The 17400-nt window shown below is 34.9% G+C and overlaps 1 protein-coding gene across 1 annotated transcript; it reads right to left on the bottom strand.

The window, feature by feature from the left end:
- Positions 1-2278: 2278 nt before the first annotated feature.
- Positions 2279-11851, bottom strand: LOC125855346 (probable adenylate kinase 6, chloroplastic). Its single transcript, XM_049535063.1, has 4 exons — positions 11392-11851; positions 8946-9086; positions 3448-3720; positions 2279-2735 (listed from the first exon to the last, which is right to left on the bottom strand). The coding sequence occupies exons 1-4, from the start codon at positions 11641-11643 to the stop codon at positions 2592-2594; spliced, it is 810 nt and encodes a 269-aa protein (XP_049391020.1). The 5' UTR covers positions 11644-11851; the 3' UTR covers positions 2279-2591.
- Between the last annotated feature and the right edge of the window lie 5549 nt (positions 11852-17400).

Below are 17400 nucleotides of genomic sequence, written 5' to 3'. Positions count from 1 at the left end.
TTATAGTTTTCAATGTTTATATATTTTATTTCAAATTTGGTCTTGTAAATTTTGTAAATATTATATATAATTTTATTTTATTTATAACCTACTTTGTTAATATATTTTTAGTTAGTTTATAGTTTTCAATGTTTATGTATTTTATTTCAAATTTGGGCTTGTAAAATTTGTAAATATTTTATTTTGTATTAAGATCCGAAGTTACAATTATATTGTTATAGTTTTTCAAATTCGAAATTAACAATTTACTTTGTAAATATTTCGTTTTATATTCAATTTGATCGTATCCTTTAATCTTATTAATTTAACATAATGAACGTTGACATTTCAAAAAATAATAATTTGTACTCATGTGAATTTTACCGTCTTTACGAAAATTTCTATTCATTTAACATTTCTTAAATTTAACTTATCACACAAGTAAGTGAATATATTTGATCTCTTTTTCAAACACCGTATAGTTGTAAAAAACCGAAAAACCAAAAATAATCGAAAGAACCGATTAAAATCAAAACCGAAAAAACCAATTTTGCGTGATTTGATCTGATTTTTAAATTTAATAAATCGACATAATTGATTTATGTTTTTTTAATGAAAAAACAAATCAAACCAACTTATGTACACCCCTAACTAGCAGCATGATGTCGCTATCTTGTCATGATGCATATTAATATATAATATAATATATCATTTTTCATAAAAAAAAAAAAGATTTATAGAAATCAGGGAAATTTTGTACTAATATATTAGAGGGAGAGTTGAACTTTGATAATCACACAAAATAAAATTGTCACAACAATTATTATCTGTCCTTGGAGTTTACTTAGCAGCTATAAGAATATTTTAGATATTTAACATGTTTTGTGTATTAAAGCCTTCCTAACATTATGAATAAATAATAGAACTAACTTGATTTAATTGCTTAAAGAGGCTTAATTTCCTCAATTATTTATCTTGGCTTTTGGATTGTGCAGGTAAAGTTTAGGGGAGGAGAGAGGCAAGCGAGACTAGGAGAGGGAGGAGAGAAGCAGTGAGATCTGGAAGAGAAAAGAGAGTGGTTGATTGCCTATTGTATTCGTTGTATCAAATTGTACCACGAATACAAATGATTTGTATCAAAATGAATGTAATTGTTTAAAAAAACTAATGTATTTAGCTACATATTAGGAGGAGAGAGGCGAGCCAGATCGAGAGAGGGATGAATACATTTATATTTGTTGTATCACGAATACAATGGATATAAAAATACAAATATTATTGTCTGAATATAATTGAGTTGTATCATATATCGAATATAATTGTATCAATCGTATTAATGAACACAATTGGTAGGATACAAATTGTCTTAATACAATTTATACAGAATAGTACACAACTGATACATAATACAAAATACAATTGATATGGAATACAAATACATTTAATACATAATACAAAATACAATTGTCATTTATGTGGAATGTTTTTTGGGAGAGAGAGAGAGAGAAATTAGCTATAGGACCCTACATATAGCTATGAAATGTAATTTTTTAAACCACAGTGGTTTATCGTAAATGCATATCACATGTTTGCCTTGTTGTGTAATTTTCCCTTCTTTTTTTTCTATTTATAAAATTACACCGAGTATGTTGTTGTCGTCATCATAATGTCATAAAATTATTCAAATGCTTGACAAAAATAATCTATCAATTCTATTTGAAAAATGAATGACATGAATGTGAAATAACAAGTCAATACTATCAAAATAAATAAATTGCAACTGGAAATATAACAAATTAAAAAAAAATCAAAAATTAACATAATACTCTTTATCAAATTCCATCAAAACATAAAATAAGTTTCAATTTAACTTAATCAAATATAATTCAAAAGAAAAGAAAACATGAGTCAATAACACTCATTCAACAATGAAATTCCAGAATTAAAAAAAAAAAAAAAAACTAGAATATCAACACAGTTGTGCTAAATGGAGAAAATAAAAGTAAAATAAGAAAACAAATACAAGCAATTACATGGAATCACAAGAAGTAAAAGGCTGAAAAATGCGGGAAAAAATGAAAGATAAATATAAAAATGAAAAACATACTTTAAAAAATAAAAATAAGAAAGTTATTAAATTAATAGAAACAAAAAACAAATAAAAAGAAAAAAATAATAATTAAAAGTAGCCTTATAATTACACATGTAATTACCGGCAATTCTCACCTCACCTTAGAATTAGTGTGTAACTACTCTATCCTAATTAGACTCAATTTCCTACTAACCAACTGATTATTTAAGCATATGAACATACCAAACTATGTAATTAGAACTCAATAACATTTCCCCGACTATATCATCAAAATATTTAATGAAATCACATGGTTTGCGGACCTCTATGAACAAACATGGACAAGAAATACTCCATACAATTGTTATAGTTGCCTTAGCATTATTTATATAATACAATAGTGAGGGAGAGAAGAGAAAGGGGTAGGGAGTCCCATTATCGTGCTTTTTAAATCGAATAGATGCTCGCGCATGTCCAACATGTATGCAAAGAATGAACCTACAACAATAGTGAACATACCGACAAGACAAGTAATCAGTTATCATGCTGCTGCAGATTTCTTATCCTCGTCGTCGTAGATATTCAAAGCCTGAAGTAACTTTGGCCAAGACTCTGGAATTCCTCCAGGGAGATCAAACTCCAACAGCTTCTCCCGCTTGCGGTAAAAGTCTTCTACTGGTTTGCTCTACAGGAACAACATAAGCAGTTAGTATGTTACAATAACATACCTAGTGCAACTCTGGAGAAGGTAGGATGTACGGACACTTTACCCCTATCTTTGTGGGCAAGCATTTAGAAAAGTAAATTACGAATGTGGATGTACCACAGTAGCTAACTGAGAATTAAGTTTGTACCATCTTGTCCTAAAACAAATGAGGATCTGGGGTCTGGGGAGAAAAAAACACAGTTACAGGAAATACAACAATAGGTTAGTAACCACTGCACAAAAGAAATGCACATATTGACAAAAGAGGACACTTTGAAAGGATCACATGCAATAGCAGCTCCAGCGCAATCCAACCAATCAACTATACTTCAACCCCAAACTAGTCGAGACCGGCTAAATAAAGGACAGGAGGAAAAAAAAACTAAGGGTTATAGAGTATCTCAATGCCACTTTTGACTGTATACAGATGTCAAAAACAGTGATTATCTTCCGATTTGACGTACTACAAGAAAACATAAAATTTGAGTAAATGATTCGATGATCTGCTTGTAAAACACATCATAAGTGCTCAGAATTATTATTTCTTGAGTTGTGAATGGAACAGATTTTTGTTGTCTACGGAAGTGTGAAGAAGTTGTAATGTAGGAATGGGTATATTCACCAGTCAAGTACATGAAGAGAATACTTGCACAAAGCGAGAAATAATAAATAAGAGAGAAGTAGATCATACTGTTTCATGGTAGATGCGGAGGCGTTCCTTCACAACATTTTCAGTGTCATCAGACCGTGTAATAAGTTTGGTTTCACAATGCGGAGGGGGGAGAAGGGGAGGCATGTACATTCTAGTTTCGCCATCATCACCTTTCATATCAATGCACGCAACATTATAATTGCCTCCACACTCGCTACAAGTCCTTCTTCCTAAGCACTTGGCGATCAACGCATCTTCCCGAAGCTTCAGATTAATCACTAAGTCAATGTCTGTCACTCCCTCTAAGATTTCCTAAATAACCAAATAACACATATAATAGGATCAGAGAAAATGTCGTCTATCTAGTTAAAGAAGGAGAAAAATTGATTAATTTCAGTGCACAAAGCAGCTTAGCCACTATCAGAGAGCAGTACTTACACTGTTGATAATTCATTGCTTGGACCTGTACACATATCAGATCTGTTTCATCTCTAGATCCAATTATAGGGGAAATAAAATTCCAAATATAGGAACCAAGGGCTGCAGAGAGTTTCAATTATAGTAAAAGTATTGCTCGGCAGAAAAACAAAATGTTATACAACAGAGAGTAAGGTGAACCCACCAAAGTCCAAAATATATTAATAATTTAGCCTTCAAACACTAGACCATAAGTTTCAGTGTTTGCTCTTGGATTCTAATTTGTTACCAGAACTTGGCAATCATATCAGTTATTCTGATGGCAACAAAAGATAAGACCTGACCAACCTCAGACAAAAATAACAGAAATTCGGGGAGCAAGGGTCCACATCGTAGTATCAAAAAGTAGAAGAGGTTGAGAAGTCATACAGGTCCATGACACCACATGAAACAGACTTTTACTACGCCGGAGGGAGAAAGCAAGCAATAGAAGAGACATAGCTGGGAAAGAAAGACAGGGGAATGCTTGTGTTGGAAACTTTTGGTCCCAAGAACAAGGGAAACAAAGATGATCCTCTAAACTGGTGGAGACACTCCAGCAAGCAGCCCTAGACCCTAGTACAGGAAACCTTATTTCACTAGTGAAGACTGAAGACATCAATGTCCTGACTTTGCATAAAGCATTGCCAAAAGATAACTGGCCGTACCTCTACTTTACAGCCTCCTGAAGTTTCAGTAAATTATTACATTAATCTTCATCAATGTTCAACTTTTGCCCTTCAGATAATCGATTCAAACTTTGTGCATCAACCAAAAAACAATCATCAGGAGAGCATGATGATCTTCTCCTTGGGATACACAACTAAGGGATATCAGCTTTAATGTTACCAACAGTTTCTCCCTACCCTTGGGGGAAAGAGGATACTCATGTTCCTTACTTCCTTTCATATTAACTTTTTGAAGAAAAGGAGTAGGGTTAAACAAAAATGTAAAATCCTTAACATTGGGAGGAAGATCATGGATGCAATCTTAATTGTCACTGAGTGTGGGGAAAACAGACAAAGAAGCCTAAATCAAGGTTTCTTATTCAAACTACATATCCAGAAAACATATGATCACTTGAATTGGAAGTCCCTCATCCATATGCTTCAAAGAATGGGGTTTGGCACAAGATGGATTGTGTGGACTAAACATTGCAACAGCACAGTGATATTCTCAGTTTTAATCAACAGGACTCCAAATGGTTTCTTTTCCTTCTCAGAAGGGACTAAGGCAGGGGGATCCCCTCTCTCCTTTCCTGTTTATTTTAGCAATAGAAAGAATGAAAAAAGAAAGCAAGGGGTTTGCCTTCTGGGTCGAGCTCGTCGCACAAGGCATGCCTAGTGCGGGTTACCTCTCCTATGTGGTTTGCGAGCTATTGCTTAGGAGCGGGGGTTTTACCCTGTGCGCACCCAAAGGGTAGCGGCTGCAGGTTTCCCTTGTCATCAAAAAAAAAAAAAAATGAAAAACATGCTAAACACAGCAAAACTGAGGGGATGGATAAGGGGATTCCATGCAGGTGAGGAAGACAGTCAAGAGATAACACATCTGCAGTATGCAGATGACACTTGAGTTTTTCATGAAGCAGAGGACGAACAAATTCTGATGCTGACAGTGACACTCATCACTTTTGAAGTGCCTAGACTCTATTTTTTTTTTGAGAAGGAAGTGCCTAGACTCTATATTAACTGGGGAAAGAGTTTCATCTACCCCATTGTAGCACAATTGGGTATCTGGCAGAGATATTAGGTGTAGAATAGAGGAACTTTCAACCATATACCTTGGCATGCCTTTGGTGCCAAAAGAAAATCAAACGGGATATGGAATGGAGTGGTGGAAAAATGTAAAAGGAAGCTAACAAATTGGAAGAGTCAATATTTTTCCAGGGAAGGTAGGTTGACTCTCATAACAGAGTACTGGATGTGATTCCCTCCTACGTGATGTCCATTTTTCCCATCCCTGCTAGTGTGATCAAGAGACTGGATGCAGTGAGAAGAAATTTCTTGTGAAGTAGTGAAGACAAGAAAAAGTTCCAGCTGGTGAAATGGGTAGAGTTAACATGTGCAAGGAAGTAGGAAGAACAGGAATCAGAAACTCAAAGAAGCAGAATCAAAATTTAGGATGAAGTGGCTATGGAAGTTTACATCTTGTGAAGACATGCTGTGGAAGGTTATCGTAGCTAAATATGGAGCGGATGATAACTGGATGACAACATGATAACAATACCATATGAATGCAACGAGTGGAGAGCAATTAGGAACCTGCGGCCATTAATACAATCCAGAATCAGGTTCAAGGTTGGAAATGGACTGAAGGTCCCATTTTGGAATGATAAATGGATTGGGAACACCCCCTGCAACAACTTCACCCTGATCTAGTAGAGGAAGGGGATAGACTGGAGTGGCAGAAGGGCAGCACAGGTATTTTCTCAGTTGATTCAGCATATAAGGATCTAAATTGAACAGAGGTTCAGGAGGAGGATTCACCAAGGAAGATGATTTGGAAATCAAAGATTCCTTATTAAGTGAACTGTTTTACATGGATTTAAGCTAAAGAAGCAGCACTGACCCGTGAGAACCTGAACAAGAGGGGATTTCACCTCTGTTCTAGATGCTTCCTGTGTAGAGAATAGGCCTTGGGACAATCAACAAGTTCTTTTTACATTGTATGTGGACAGATCAGTTGTGGAGAGTGCTCATAAGTCTGAGGAAGATTGAATGGGTGAAGCCAAGGAACATTAACTGCTGGAACAAGGTGAGGAATGCAGCAAAGAAAGAAGAGAGATGGAAAATTGTCTCTGCTTGCATTTGGTGGTTAGTCTGGGAGGAAAGGAACAGGAGATGTTTTGAAGACAAGCAGAGCAACTTACAGGGCTTTAAGATGATCTGTCTCGCTTTTTTATTTTTGATGTAAACAGAAACTAATAGCTCAAACAGAAGACATTTTTGATGTTTTAGACTACTTATAGGAGCAACTGATAGATGCACATGCTGTATGTTTTTGAAGGGGAGCTACATTTTTTGATATAGGTTACAAGATTTGCAATCCTACATTAGGCAGGAAGTTGACTACATCCTCTAATAGTTCATTTTTCTAACTTTTGATAAATTGATCCCCTGCCATTATTGGCAGCTTCCACAAATTTAGAAATTGGTCTAATCCCACGAACGATTTGTGCAGCAATCAATAATACAGAAAACATAATATCACATAAAGCAATCCACAAACAAAATATTGATTAAGAACCAATAGAAAGAGTCTACCAAATAAAGAAGTTAAGCTTCTAATTAAAACAGAGGAACATATAACAGACCCAACAGTCCAAGAAAACCCTAAAGTTGTGACTGTTAAAATCACTAACACAATACGTTGAAATACATCACATGAGCCTTTTGAAACTGAAGTATCCACAATTGTATGGCCATTACAGCTAAAACCCAAGAAAAAAGCTCCCATACTAGTTAACATTGATAACAAGGTGATATTCAAATATTTCTCCTTGTCCTGTTGTCCATAACTACCAAAGCAAGGGCATTTAGTTCTTAGATTGTACTTTGCCTGTGCTCTCATACTAGTCATATAAAGGTAGAGAAGCAGATAATAAACCCATGCCTCAAAGACTATAATTTTATCTTTTTGAAATTGCTAACTATCGAAGAGAATTAGAATGTATCCTTAACATTGTAAATTCCATCCTTATTACCAGGAGACAGTTCTCTAGGACAGGATATAAACTATTATTTTATAACTGTTAGCAAAATTTCCAGCTTATGCTCATAGAGGAGTAGCGACACAACACTTTATGCCAGTCAAACAATCAAAGCATGTGCATGATGCTCAATTAAGTAGAGGCAATTGTGGATGATATCTGAGAGCTAAGTAAAGCCTTTTAACAAGGTACATCTGAGGAAAGTCTAATGTCAGTAAAGACTACCCAGTTCATTATCCACCGAGTTTAGAAGGCTGTGATTGGTCCAAAGGACGGGTTATGGACGGATTTTCAGTTATAAAAAAAAAAAAAAAAAAGTAAAGACTACCCAGTTATGAAAAACCTAGCGAGGACATAATTTAGAACTTTCAAGGCCATTACTTGCATTGACATACAAAAAAAAAAAAAAGCAATATCAAAATGTTTCTAGTAGCAATTGAAGAGAACATATAAGATGATGTACATGGCTGTTCAAACATGCCACAAATTTTGAAACTAATTTGTAAAAAGTTGAAGACTAGTTAACCTTGGTCAATGTTTCACAAGGTCTCTCCCAATTAACAGGTGTCACTAGAAGAAATCAAGAAACAACTAATATGACACACATAGGCCAGATATTTGCTCTTATTAGCTCAGACATTTTCCCTTATCTACATATGAACATAAGAATTGGCTAATATATCTGATGAACGTATTATGCAGTTCAGAGTTTTGCTCTTTGCAGAAACTTTGACGTAACATACAAATAAAATGTATCTCATGTAAGATGAAGTATTACCTACTCTAGTTAGGATCTAATCACCTCAACTAAGAGCTTAATTCTCAGACCGCACAGTCTATTGAGAGAATCATATCGGGCTTTGCTGTTGATTTCAATTTTTTGTACTTTATTCATTCATTTCGTTCAACAGCATATTCAACTTTTCTTGAGCAAGCGGCATTCCAATTGCAGGTCCAGCCATAAGCCCAAAACCATTAACCTGTTATAGTAATGCATCCTCGCTAGTTGTGAAACAGTCCTCAAGTACTGATATTAGAACGTTAATAAATTATCTTGCTAAGTTATATCCATAGCAAGCCTCTGTGTGCCAGATGCCAGACTGTGAAAGAAAATATTGGCCTATTAAAGTACATAGATACACAAGATTAAGTCCCAGTCAACAGGTGCAACCGTCAAATTAAATAATACACACATGTAAGAAACATGATAATAGCACATGTATACAGATATGTGTGTGTGTATGCATATTTATATGTACGGATTTCCTTTAGATTAGTAAGCTATTACCTAGAAAAAACTGGGGAAGTATTTATTCAGAAGCACAATAATCAATCTAGACACAGGAAATCCATTATACAAACAACTGCTTACCGCCTGCCGTATAGTTCGAGGAAATCCATCAAGAATAAATCCTATTTCACCCTTCGCTTCTCCAGCTTCAAGACGCTTAGATAGCAAATCTATTACAATTTCGTCTGAAATTAATTGCCCTTGACTAACAATATCTACAAGCTGCAACAGAAGGCACAAAATAAGTTCAGAAAAGAAATTAGTAGAACGACTTTAGGGGGAAAAAAGGCACAGTGGAGTAAATAAAGAGCATAATCAACAAAGTTGATAAATACAAATTCAGATTTTCACATCTAAGCTTAAGATTTAGACTTTTCTTCAACTTATCAAAGAAACAATTATTTTATTACAATACAATTCAGAAGGCACTAAAGCAGAAATATGAACACATAAATATTTAATAGAAATTAAGATGGATGGATAAATGATATTAGAAATAATCATATCTGACAAAGATGCAAGTAGCACATATAGAGGAGATAACGAGAGAAGAACACATGATGCTCAAATCATGTCCTATGTACTTCAAATTGCACTGATTGTTAGTGTAACACTATGATGATTGAAGGCATTACAGAAAGTCGAGCTATCCCACATGGAACAAAGTTGTCTCGAAATACCTTCAATCTCTTCAAATATGTGGTTTTGTTAAAGAGCATATACAATGGAAGCAAAGATCCATATAGGCAATACCAACTAGTTGGAATTAAGATTAACTGGTTATTGGTACTTACCTTTGGTCCAGTGTCTGCCAATACGCTTTTTTAGTTTGGTTAAAATTTATATTTTGGTGTAGGAACAAGTGTGATACTTGAAATTTAGAGAATCTCTATTCTTGGAAAATTACTAGGTACTTTAAAATAAAATTTACTGAGCAATGAAATAATGGACCCAAAAGAAAGAATAGAACCAAGTTATGTCTCCTATATATGAAGGGAAAAAAAGGGAACCAAGTCACGCCTCACATCCTACTAGTTTAGGGTTGAATCATCATAATTGTTATTGTAGTACTGGTAATTTTTTTTCAGGAGAACATGTGAAAGCAACAAGATATCCAGACAAAAAGATTTTTCTGGTTTTCATTTATTGTCCAAATAAGATACAAAAGTATTAACTATGTGAACGTTAAGAACTTTCCAAATGATAATCCTTTTTTAAACATACTCCTAAACTGGTTGCCTTGTCCAAAGTCAGGAAAATCAATCTTAAAGTCATTGAAATAAGCTTACATTGACTTTTAAGAAAGAAAATCTCTTTATATGGTAAAAGACCTAATATATACATCTAAAAGTGAGAATACCATATTTATTTCTCACAACATTGACAAATGTATCTCTCACACCACTAATACAAGCATACTTACAAATACTTTCCCTATTATTTAGTTATTGCATAACTTTATAAGATGCCATAAGAGTTGTTGCAACATTTTCATTGGCTCATGGGTACTATTATTACATAAAGCAACTTTTAACTTACAATTTGAGTGAGCTTGAAATTATATCAAACTTTCTAGAGTAAGTCACATACAAAAACATTGGGGCGGACTAAGTTGCTCGGACTCGGGTGCGGGTGTCCGATACGGGTGCGGATCTAGAGGCCAGATCTTTCATGATCTAATTTTTAAGATTCGGGGATATGGATCCATGTATGGATACGGGTGCCGGGGTTCGCCTAAAAATAATTAAAATATCTAGAAATAGAGTTATAAAACCTAAATTATGAGATATTATGTGGAGAACTTGAGGAGAATCCTCGAAGAAGATTAAAGGAAAAAGAGTGACATAAATTTCTACATAAAAGGTATTTGCATTTTCTTCAATTTCACCTTAGCTATGGTATTGATTACAAAAATCATTAAAACTGTCCAGAGTTTCCCATCGATTTTGGTCAAAGTACCCAAAATTGGTTGGCCAAATCGGACACGGATCCCACACCCACACCCATGTCGTGTCGACACAGGTGCGGCACCAAAAGTGAAGAGTCCGAGCAACTTAGGGGGTAGCAGGGGAGGAGGGAGAAAAGAATTAAATATTTCTACCAAACTATCCTAAAAGAGGAAAAAATATAAAAACTTCAGCCAAATCTTCCATGAACATCATTTGGCAAGACAGAGAGAGCATTTGTATTAAACTGTATTTAAGAAAGTTTCCAGTCTAACGAATCAAAGGACAAGGGTAACCAGCAAATATCCAACTTAGCCCTTATTTGGTCAGTCCTTTGGAATCCTTTTAAGTGCATCATGGTCCTTATATTAAAAGATGGGAACTTTACCGTTCCATCACATAAATTTCAAAGATACGGAGATTTTAATAGAACCCCCAGAATTACCTGGAGTACACATTATCAAGATTTTACCAAACATATGGAAATCCGAGGGAACTAGGCAAAAGATCACATGAATTTCACAGATAGATATAATTTAATAGAAACCCGAAATTATTCAGAAAGAAAAAGAAGAACAGACCTTTAAGGCAAGAGGTCCATGAGAGGATAGTTGTTGACGGACGAGATCACCAGTAGCTATGTGGGGTACGCCAAGAAGCTTAGAAAGTCGAGCTGCATAGGTCCCTTTTCCGACACCAGGGCAACCCAGGAATACCCACTGAACATTTCTTCCCTTAGCTTCCGGTGTAGGTAATTTTTCAGAAAAAGCCCTGCTAAAATTGGTGGGTCTACATCGCCATGTTCTTACCACTGCACGGGTCCAAACCACCATAGTTAATCAATGGATCTTTATCCTTTGTGAGGCTAATGATTGAATTGAAGTGAGAGTGTTTGAGGAAAGGAAAAGAGGAAAATGAAACAGGTGGGTGGGGAAAAGGGGAAATGGGGGTTTGACAATGCCGACCTTGAAAGATGTCAGCAAGCATAATGGGTTTCAACGCAGCACCGAGAGGACTGGGGATCTATACCTTCCAACAATAATACATTCACTCGTGTTTTAGGGCCTATATAGTTATCGAGCTACTAGGGCAATGAATGTCAAACAACTTTTGAGTTATTGGCTAAAATCATTCTTCTTCAAATCTAATGTACATATTTATATTATCTAAGTGAGCACAAAATATTCTTATACTATCTAAAAAATAACAAGAATCATCCTTCAATCAATTTTTGTTAAGAAACTGATTGAACCAATAAAAAAAAATTAATTTGGTCATGTCTTGGCTACGACAAGAAGATCAAAGTTACCTAAAAATATAAGGATATGGATAGAAAATGAATCTTTCATTCTCGAAATTTAAAATTTGTGTGTTGTTAGTTTATATATTTTTTGCATCATCAAGTAAATTGACTTGCAACAATACATAAGTTTTGAAATATTTGTACAGTAGATTTCGATGATTAGAAATATTATGTAAAAAAAAATCAATTTAAAAATATTACGTCCAACTATTTAGAGATTTTCTTTAATAAAATATTTAGGGCGTATGCACTATATATACAATGCAATTTGCATTTTATACAATGTATAGAAATGATGAAAATTTAGTGAAATTACGTAGGCGTTTAGTTATGAAAATAAAAAAATAATTATTTTATTCAAAAATTTTGAAGTTGGAGTAGTATTTGGCCATATTTTTACAAAGAATATTTAGAATTTGAATATATTTTGTTTGAATGTGATTTAAACCCACAATTTCTAAATATTTAAAAAAATCACTTAACTTGACTAGCTTAACCATGTGTACATATATTTATTTGACTTGACACATTTTTGTTGGTAGTGTGAGTTTCTTAAAAAAATAGACAGAAGGGTGAATCTTGCAATTTTTTGGATAGTTCAAGGATGTTTTTTGTTCACTTATATAACACAAGGATGTACTTTAAGTTTAGATCATACTTCAAGGATGATTTTAGCCAAAAACTCAACAATTTTTATGATCTTTAATTACTAGACTATACTTTCAATTTGTGTTAAGGAATATATATATATATATATATAATTGACTTTTATATACAATGTCATTTTCCGACGAAGACACATATTAGCTAAGGGTCTACCCCTATCTTGACCTGCGACAAAGAAGGGAATTGTCATTATGTAAAACATCTTGAAGTTAATACAGAGTAGTAAATATCTATAACTAAATTATTTCATTATCATCTAAATAGAGGTGGCTTATTTAAGATGTTAGTGTGTTGAAAAAAAATTATAAGCAAAACAAGAAGTGAATGGGCAAAGAGAGGAATCGATATGTGCCTCCTCGTGATAGGTCCAAGCCTAAGGAATTCAATGCCGACCCTGAGATTTATTGGACGAAAGATATGCTTTCTCGAATTTTAAATAAAGTTGAAGGTTCGAATAAAGTGCTTAGAAATGAATGAGTGACTTCTGTTCTTTGAACCAAATGATCACTTTTCATTGTGTTCCCATTAAATAACTAGAGGTACAAATAAAATAAATTTTGGCTCATTAAAATTCAAGACAAAAAGGAGGTATCCTAAGTGATATCGTGACGGATTCAAAAAATAATAATGCTCATTATATGTCTATTGTTACAAGGAGTGGTAAAACGATTGGGAGAGAGGTAAGGAAGGAGGATGAGACTCTTGGGGTGGAGGCCAAACAAAAATCCAAAGTTTAGGAGTCTAATTTTGATAGGGTGAAAATTGATGGACCGATGTTGGTCAATGATGAAACAGAGAGTGAGGTCCTATTAAATGTTGAACTGGGTGAAAGTGAAAAGAATGATGCAATTTCATCCGTTCTGACCTACAATGAAAATTCTCTCACCTTTCTTTCAAAAATTTAAAAAGAAAAATGAAGATGTCAAGTTTAATAAATTCTTCTCTATATTCAAAATTCGTTTGATGAACATCCCATTTGTAGATGTCTTACTTAAGATTTTTGGATATGTAAAATTTATGATAAATTTGGTGATTGAGGAACGGAGCATGAATTTTGAAAGGGTTGAAATATTGCATCATTGTAGTGCAATTATGTCAAGCAATATGGTGGTTAAGACGAAAGATTATGGTGCATTCATAATTTCATGTAACGAAATGTATCAATTTGAAAAGGCTTTGTGGGATGTTGGGGCAAGCATTAATCTCATGCCTTTGTTCTATTCAGAAAGAGTTTCTCATGGGGATAAGTCAATTAAAAAGCCTATCAGAATGTTATGTCACTTATATGATATCTTGATCAAAGTTTATAAATTAATATTCCTTGTAGACTTCATTATCTTTTATTGTGAAATGAATTGTGAAGTCTCAACTATATAGGTAGACCATTATTGATTATCGAAAAGGTATTGGTTGATTTAGAGAGTGGTGAATTGAAGTTTTGAGTGAACAATGAAAAAGTTACATTCAACGTGTGCAAGTCAATGAAACAATCAAGTGAGTTTAAAGTTATTTCGATAATTTATACCATTGATGAAGTTGTGTCTAGCACTACAAAAGTGATATTTATAAGTGAATCATTGGCAGTTGTTTTGCTCAGTTATGACGGTGAGAAGATTCAAGACTATGATGAAATTGTAGTTCCTCTTACCGGGTTGGGGACTTATCCCAAAAATCTAATAAAATATAGAGTCCACCCTTCAGTTGAGAAAGAACCAAGGTTAGAACTCAAATCTCTCCCTCATTATCTTCGTTATGTATTTTTGGATTGTGAAGATACTGTCATGCCCCAACTCAAGGGGCGCAACTGGCACATAATGCCAAAACTTGGGCCTAAGACGACCCTGCTTAGCCATTTATAATGGCAAGGATAATCCACACATATTTAAGAAAATAAACAAGTATATCTCAGCTAAAAAAATACCCCCTTGACCGCAAGGCCCCTGTCAACAACCCTCTAAAGAATATAACTACTCCTACAATTCAAAAAAAAAAAAAAAACAAGCTAGCACATAAATCCTGTTTGGGTCGTCGAGGCCACCATGATATCTATGAAAATGTAAACTCTATATGGGCTGTCAAAGCCGTCATTATCTTTAACAGAAACGAAGAAATACTATGTAAAATAAACCAAACCATCACCAAACTTCGGCCAACAAACAAATAAGGACAACGTGGATAATAACGTGGCTATACAACCCAATACACTAGTCTGCAAGCCTCTAAGAGTAGTAAAGCTTTGTCGGGATAGGGCCCCGACCTACCCAAAACTATATACAACAAAATCCAATAAACCTTTAAACTCTGGCAGCTCCGGAGGAAAGGGGCTAGCCAGCCTACTGAAACTCAACTGTGCTGCTGGGGAGGTCTATCGAGTCGTCTGTCGGGACATGCACGCATGAATGCAGTGCCCCCCAGTCAATTGGGCGTCAGTACGAAATAATGTACCGAGTATGAAAGGCGATAGACTAAATAAGCAAGTATCATAATATACCAAAAACAATCAGGTAAGAAAAACAAAATTTAGATACGCATGCTAACCCACTACTGAATCTAAGCATACAAAAATAATCAAACATCAACCTAACCAAGCCCCCATAAGCTCGGCAGGTACAAATAACATACCACCTACTAGGCCCTTACAAGCCCAGAAGGTGCCAAATCAATCTACATACCCTTATCGGTAGATCCTTGTCTTTGTAAGAAGTCACATTGCCCTTTTAGGTAACAATATAGCACCATAGGCAGCACATAGCCCTCTTATGCAACAACATAGCCCAGTAGGCTGCACATAGCCCTCTTTTGCATCCACATAGCCTCGTAGGCAACACATAACACTCTTTGCATTAATATAGCCCCGTAGGAAACACATAGCCCTCTTAGGCAATAACATAGTCCTCTAAGCCAACATCATAGCCCCTGTAGGCAGGTCATAGCTCAACAGCTAACTATAATAGCCCCAAGTGCGATAACAAACAATTCAATAGGCTAAAGACGAGCAATTTAACTATAAACAATATATATGAATAATGTACTAGTTGTTTATAACGTAGGGCTATTCTCAAAGGATCATGAGTACCTAAAATGAGGGTTTATAATCACTCAATCAGCCAACCACTCATAGTTGTATCTACGAGATCACCAACGTTAACAACCCTATTATATCACTCCCAGCTTTAAGGAAACATGTCGAACGAAGGGAATAGCCTTAACATACCTTTTTCTTTATAGTTTATGTTGAATAATACCTCTGTCCGCACCACTACAACACTAAAAAAAGGTAAACTAAATCAATAATTAAGGACAAGAATTACTACGACAATTCGACATTTGATAAGGATTCCTATCGTAACTTACTATCCGAGACCTAAGGCATCCATAAATTGATAAAAAATGGTTCCTACCTTTATTTACACGCCCAGAACACCTGGCGAAACTTAAATCACTGAAAACCCCCTGCTGACACAGCCTCTATGGAGCTACACCACACAATTCACTATGAAAACTATACTAAAACGACGAGCTCGTGACGTAAGGAAATTTTTGATAAAGAGCCAAGAAGAAAACACGAACACTCAAGGATGATTTGAGGAGCAATTCTCTGGTTTTTACGGGTTTCTTACGAGTTGGAATGAAGAAAAATGAAGAAGATGTTATCTTATAAGGTTCCATCGACCTAGAGGACCCACTAGCCGCCTCTACTGCGCAGTCGATACGAAAACGTGAATATCTCTCTATTTTGATATCGTATGAATCAACGGTTTGATGCTTAGAAACTAGACTCATAGACCTTTGATTTTATATATTGTGGACCCTCTAACTCTTCTTATATTGGGAGAAAATCTCCGAGACATTTGCACTAAATTTTCAGAGAAATCTTTAAAAGGGAACTTGCCATAACTTTTGCCAACTTTTATTACTAAACTCGCTTAACTTCAAAAATTAAGAGACCCTCAAGAAAATAAAAAATGACTCACATCCTTACTTATATATTAATCACTCTTCGTCTTTACTGATATGCTCAAATTACACCTCCTTACAGAAGTATAAGCGATCGTTATCAAGTAAAGAACCCAACTTGTAGGTTGGGATCGATCCCACGAGGAAAATGGTTTAGACTTTACTTTAACCAACAATTATATTCAATTAGTCAAATTATTTCCAGAAAACAGGTAATAAAAAGGGGGTTGTGCTTGTGTGAAACAAATAATAAGAACTTAATAAGTAATCAATAATCAAACTCAACTTTGGTTGTTATCAAGGTAAGAGAAATAACTAGGGTATACGTATTCCCCACAATCTCATAACGCGGTAATCCTAGTAACAACAATCCTTTTCTAGTGTATTACATGCAAAGTGATAAGTTAGGTATCTCTAAATCCTTGGTCCGGCATCTAGAGAATTTCACCCCGCACCTTGGTCCGGCTACGTGTGTATAATTTACTAACCCTTACCTTTACCTCATATTAGACATCATAATCGATGTTTGGCTTAGTTATTACTTCGCACCAATCGACACTAGCCTATTAGATAGTATCACACTAAATCTATGTTGATAATTCTTTTCTTGTTAATTACCTCCTTGGTCCGACAAGTAGTAACAAGGCGAGTTCTAACGTTGGCC

This window comes from Solanum stenotomum, chromosome 2, assembly GCF_019186545.1.
Source record: "Solanum stenotomum isolate F172 chromosome 2, ASM1918654v1, whole genome shotgun sequence".
Lineage (NCBI taxonomy): Eukaryota > Viridiplantae > Streptophyta > Magnoliopsida > Solanales > Solanaceae > Solanum > Solanum stenotomum.
This window is presented reverse-complemented; position numbering and strand designations above follow the sequence as displayed.

What these genes read in the sequence shown, in the direction of transcription:
- LOC125855346 (XM_049535063.1), bottom strand. Translation starts at nt 11,643, where the DNA reads ATGGTGGTTTGGACCCGTGCAGTGGTAAGAACATGGCGATGTAGACCC. An exon ending in ATGGACCTCTTGCCTTAAAG is followed by an intron (nt 9,087 to 11,391) that starts GTCTGTTCTTCT and finishes CTTCTGTTGCAG; the next exon opens with CTTGTAGATATTGTTAGTCA. An exon ending in TCCGCATCTACCATGAAACA is followed by an intron (nt 2,736 to 3,447) that starts GTATGATCTACT and finishes TTGTTCCTGTAG; the next exon opens with AGCAAACCAGTAGAAGACTT.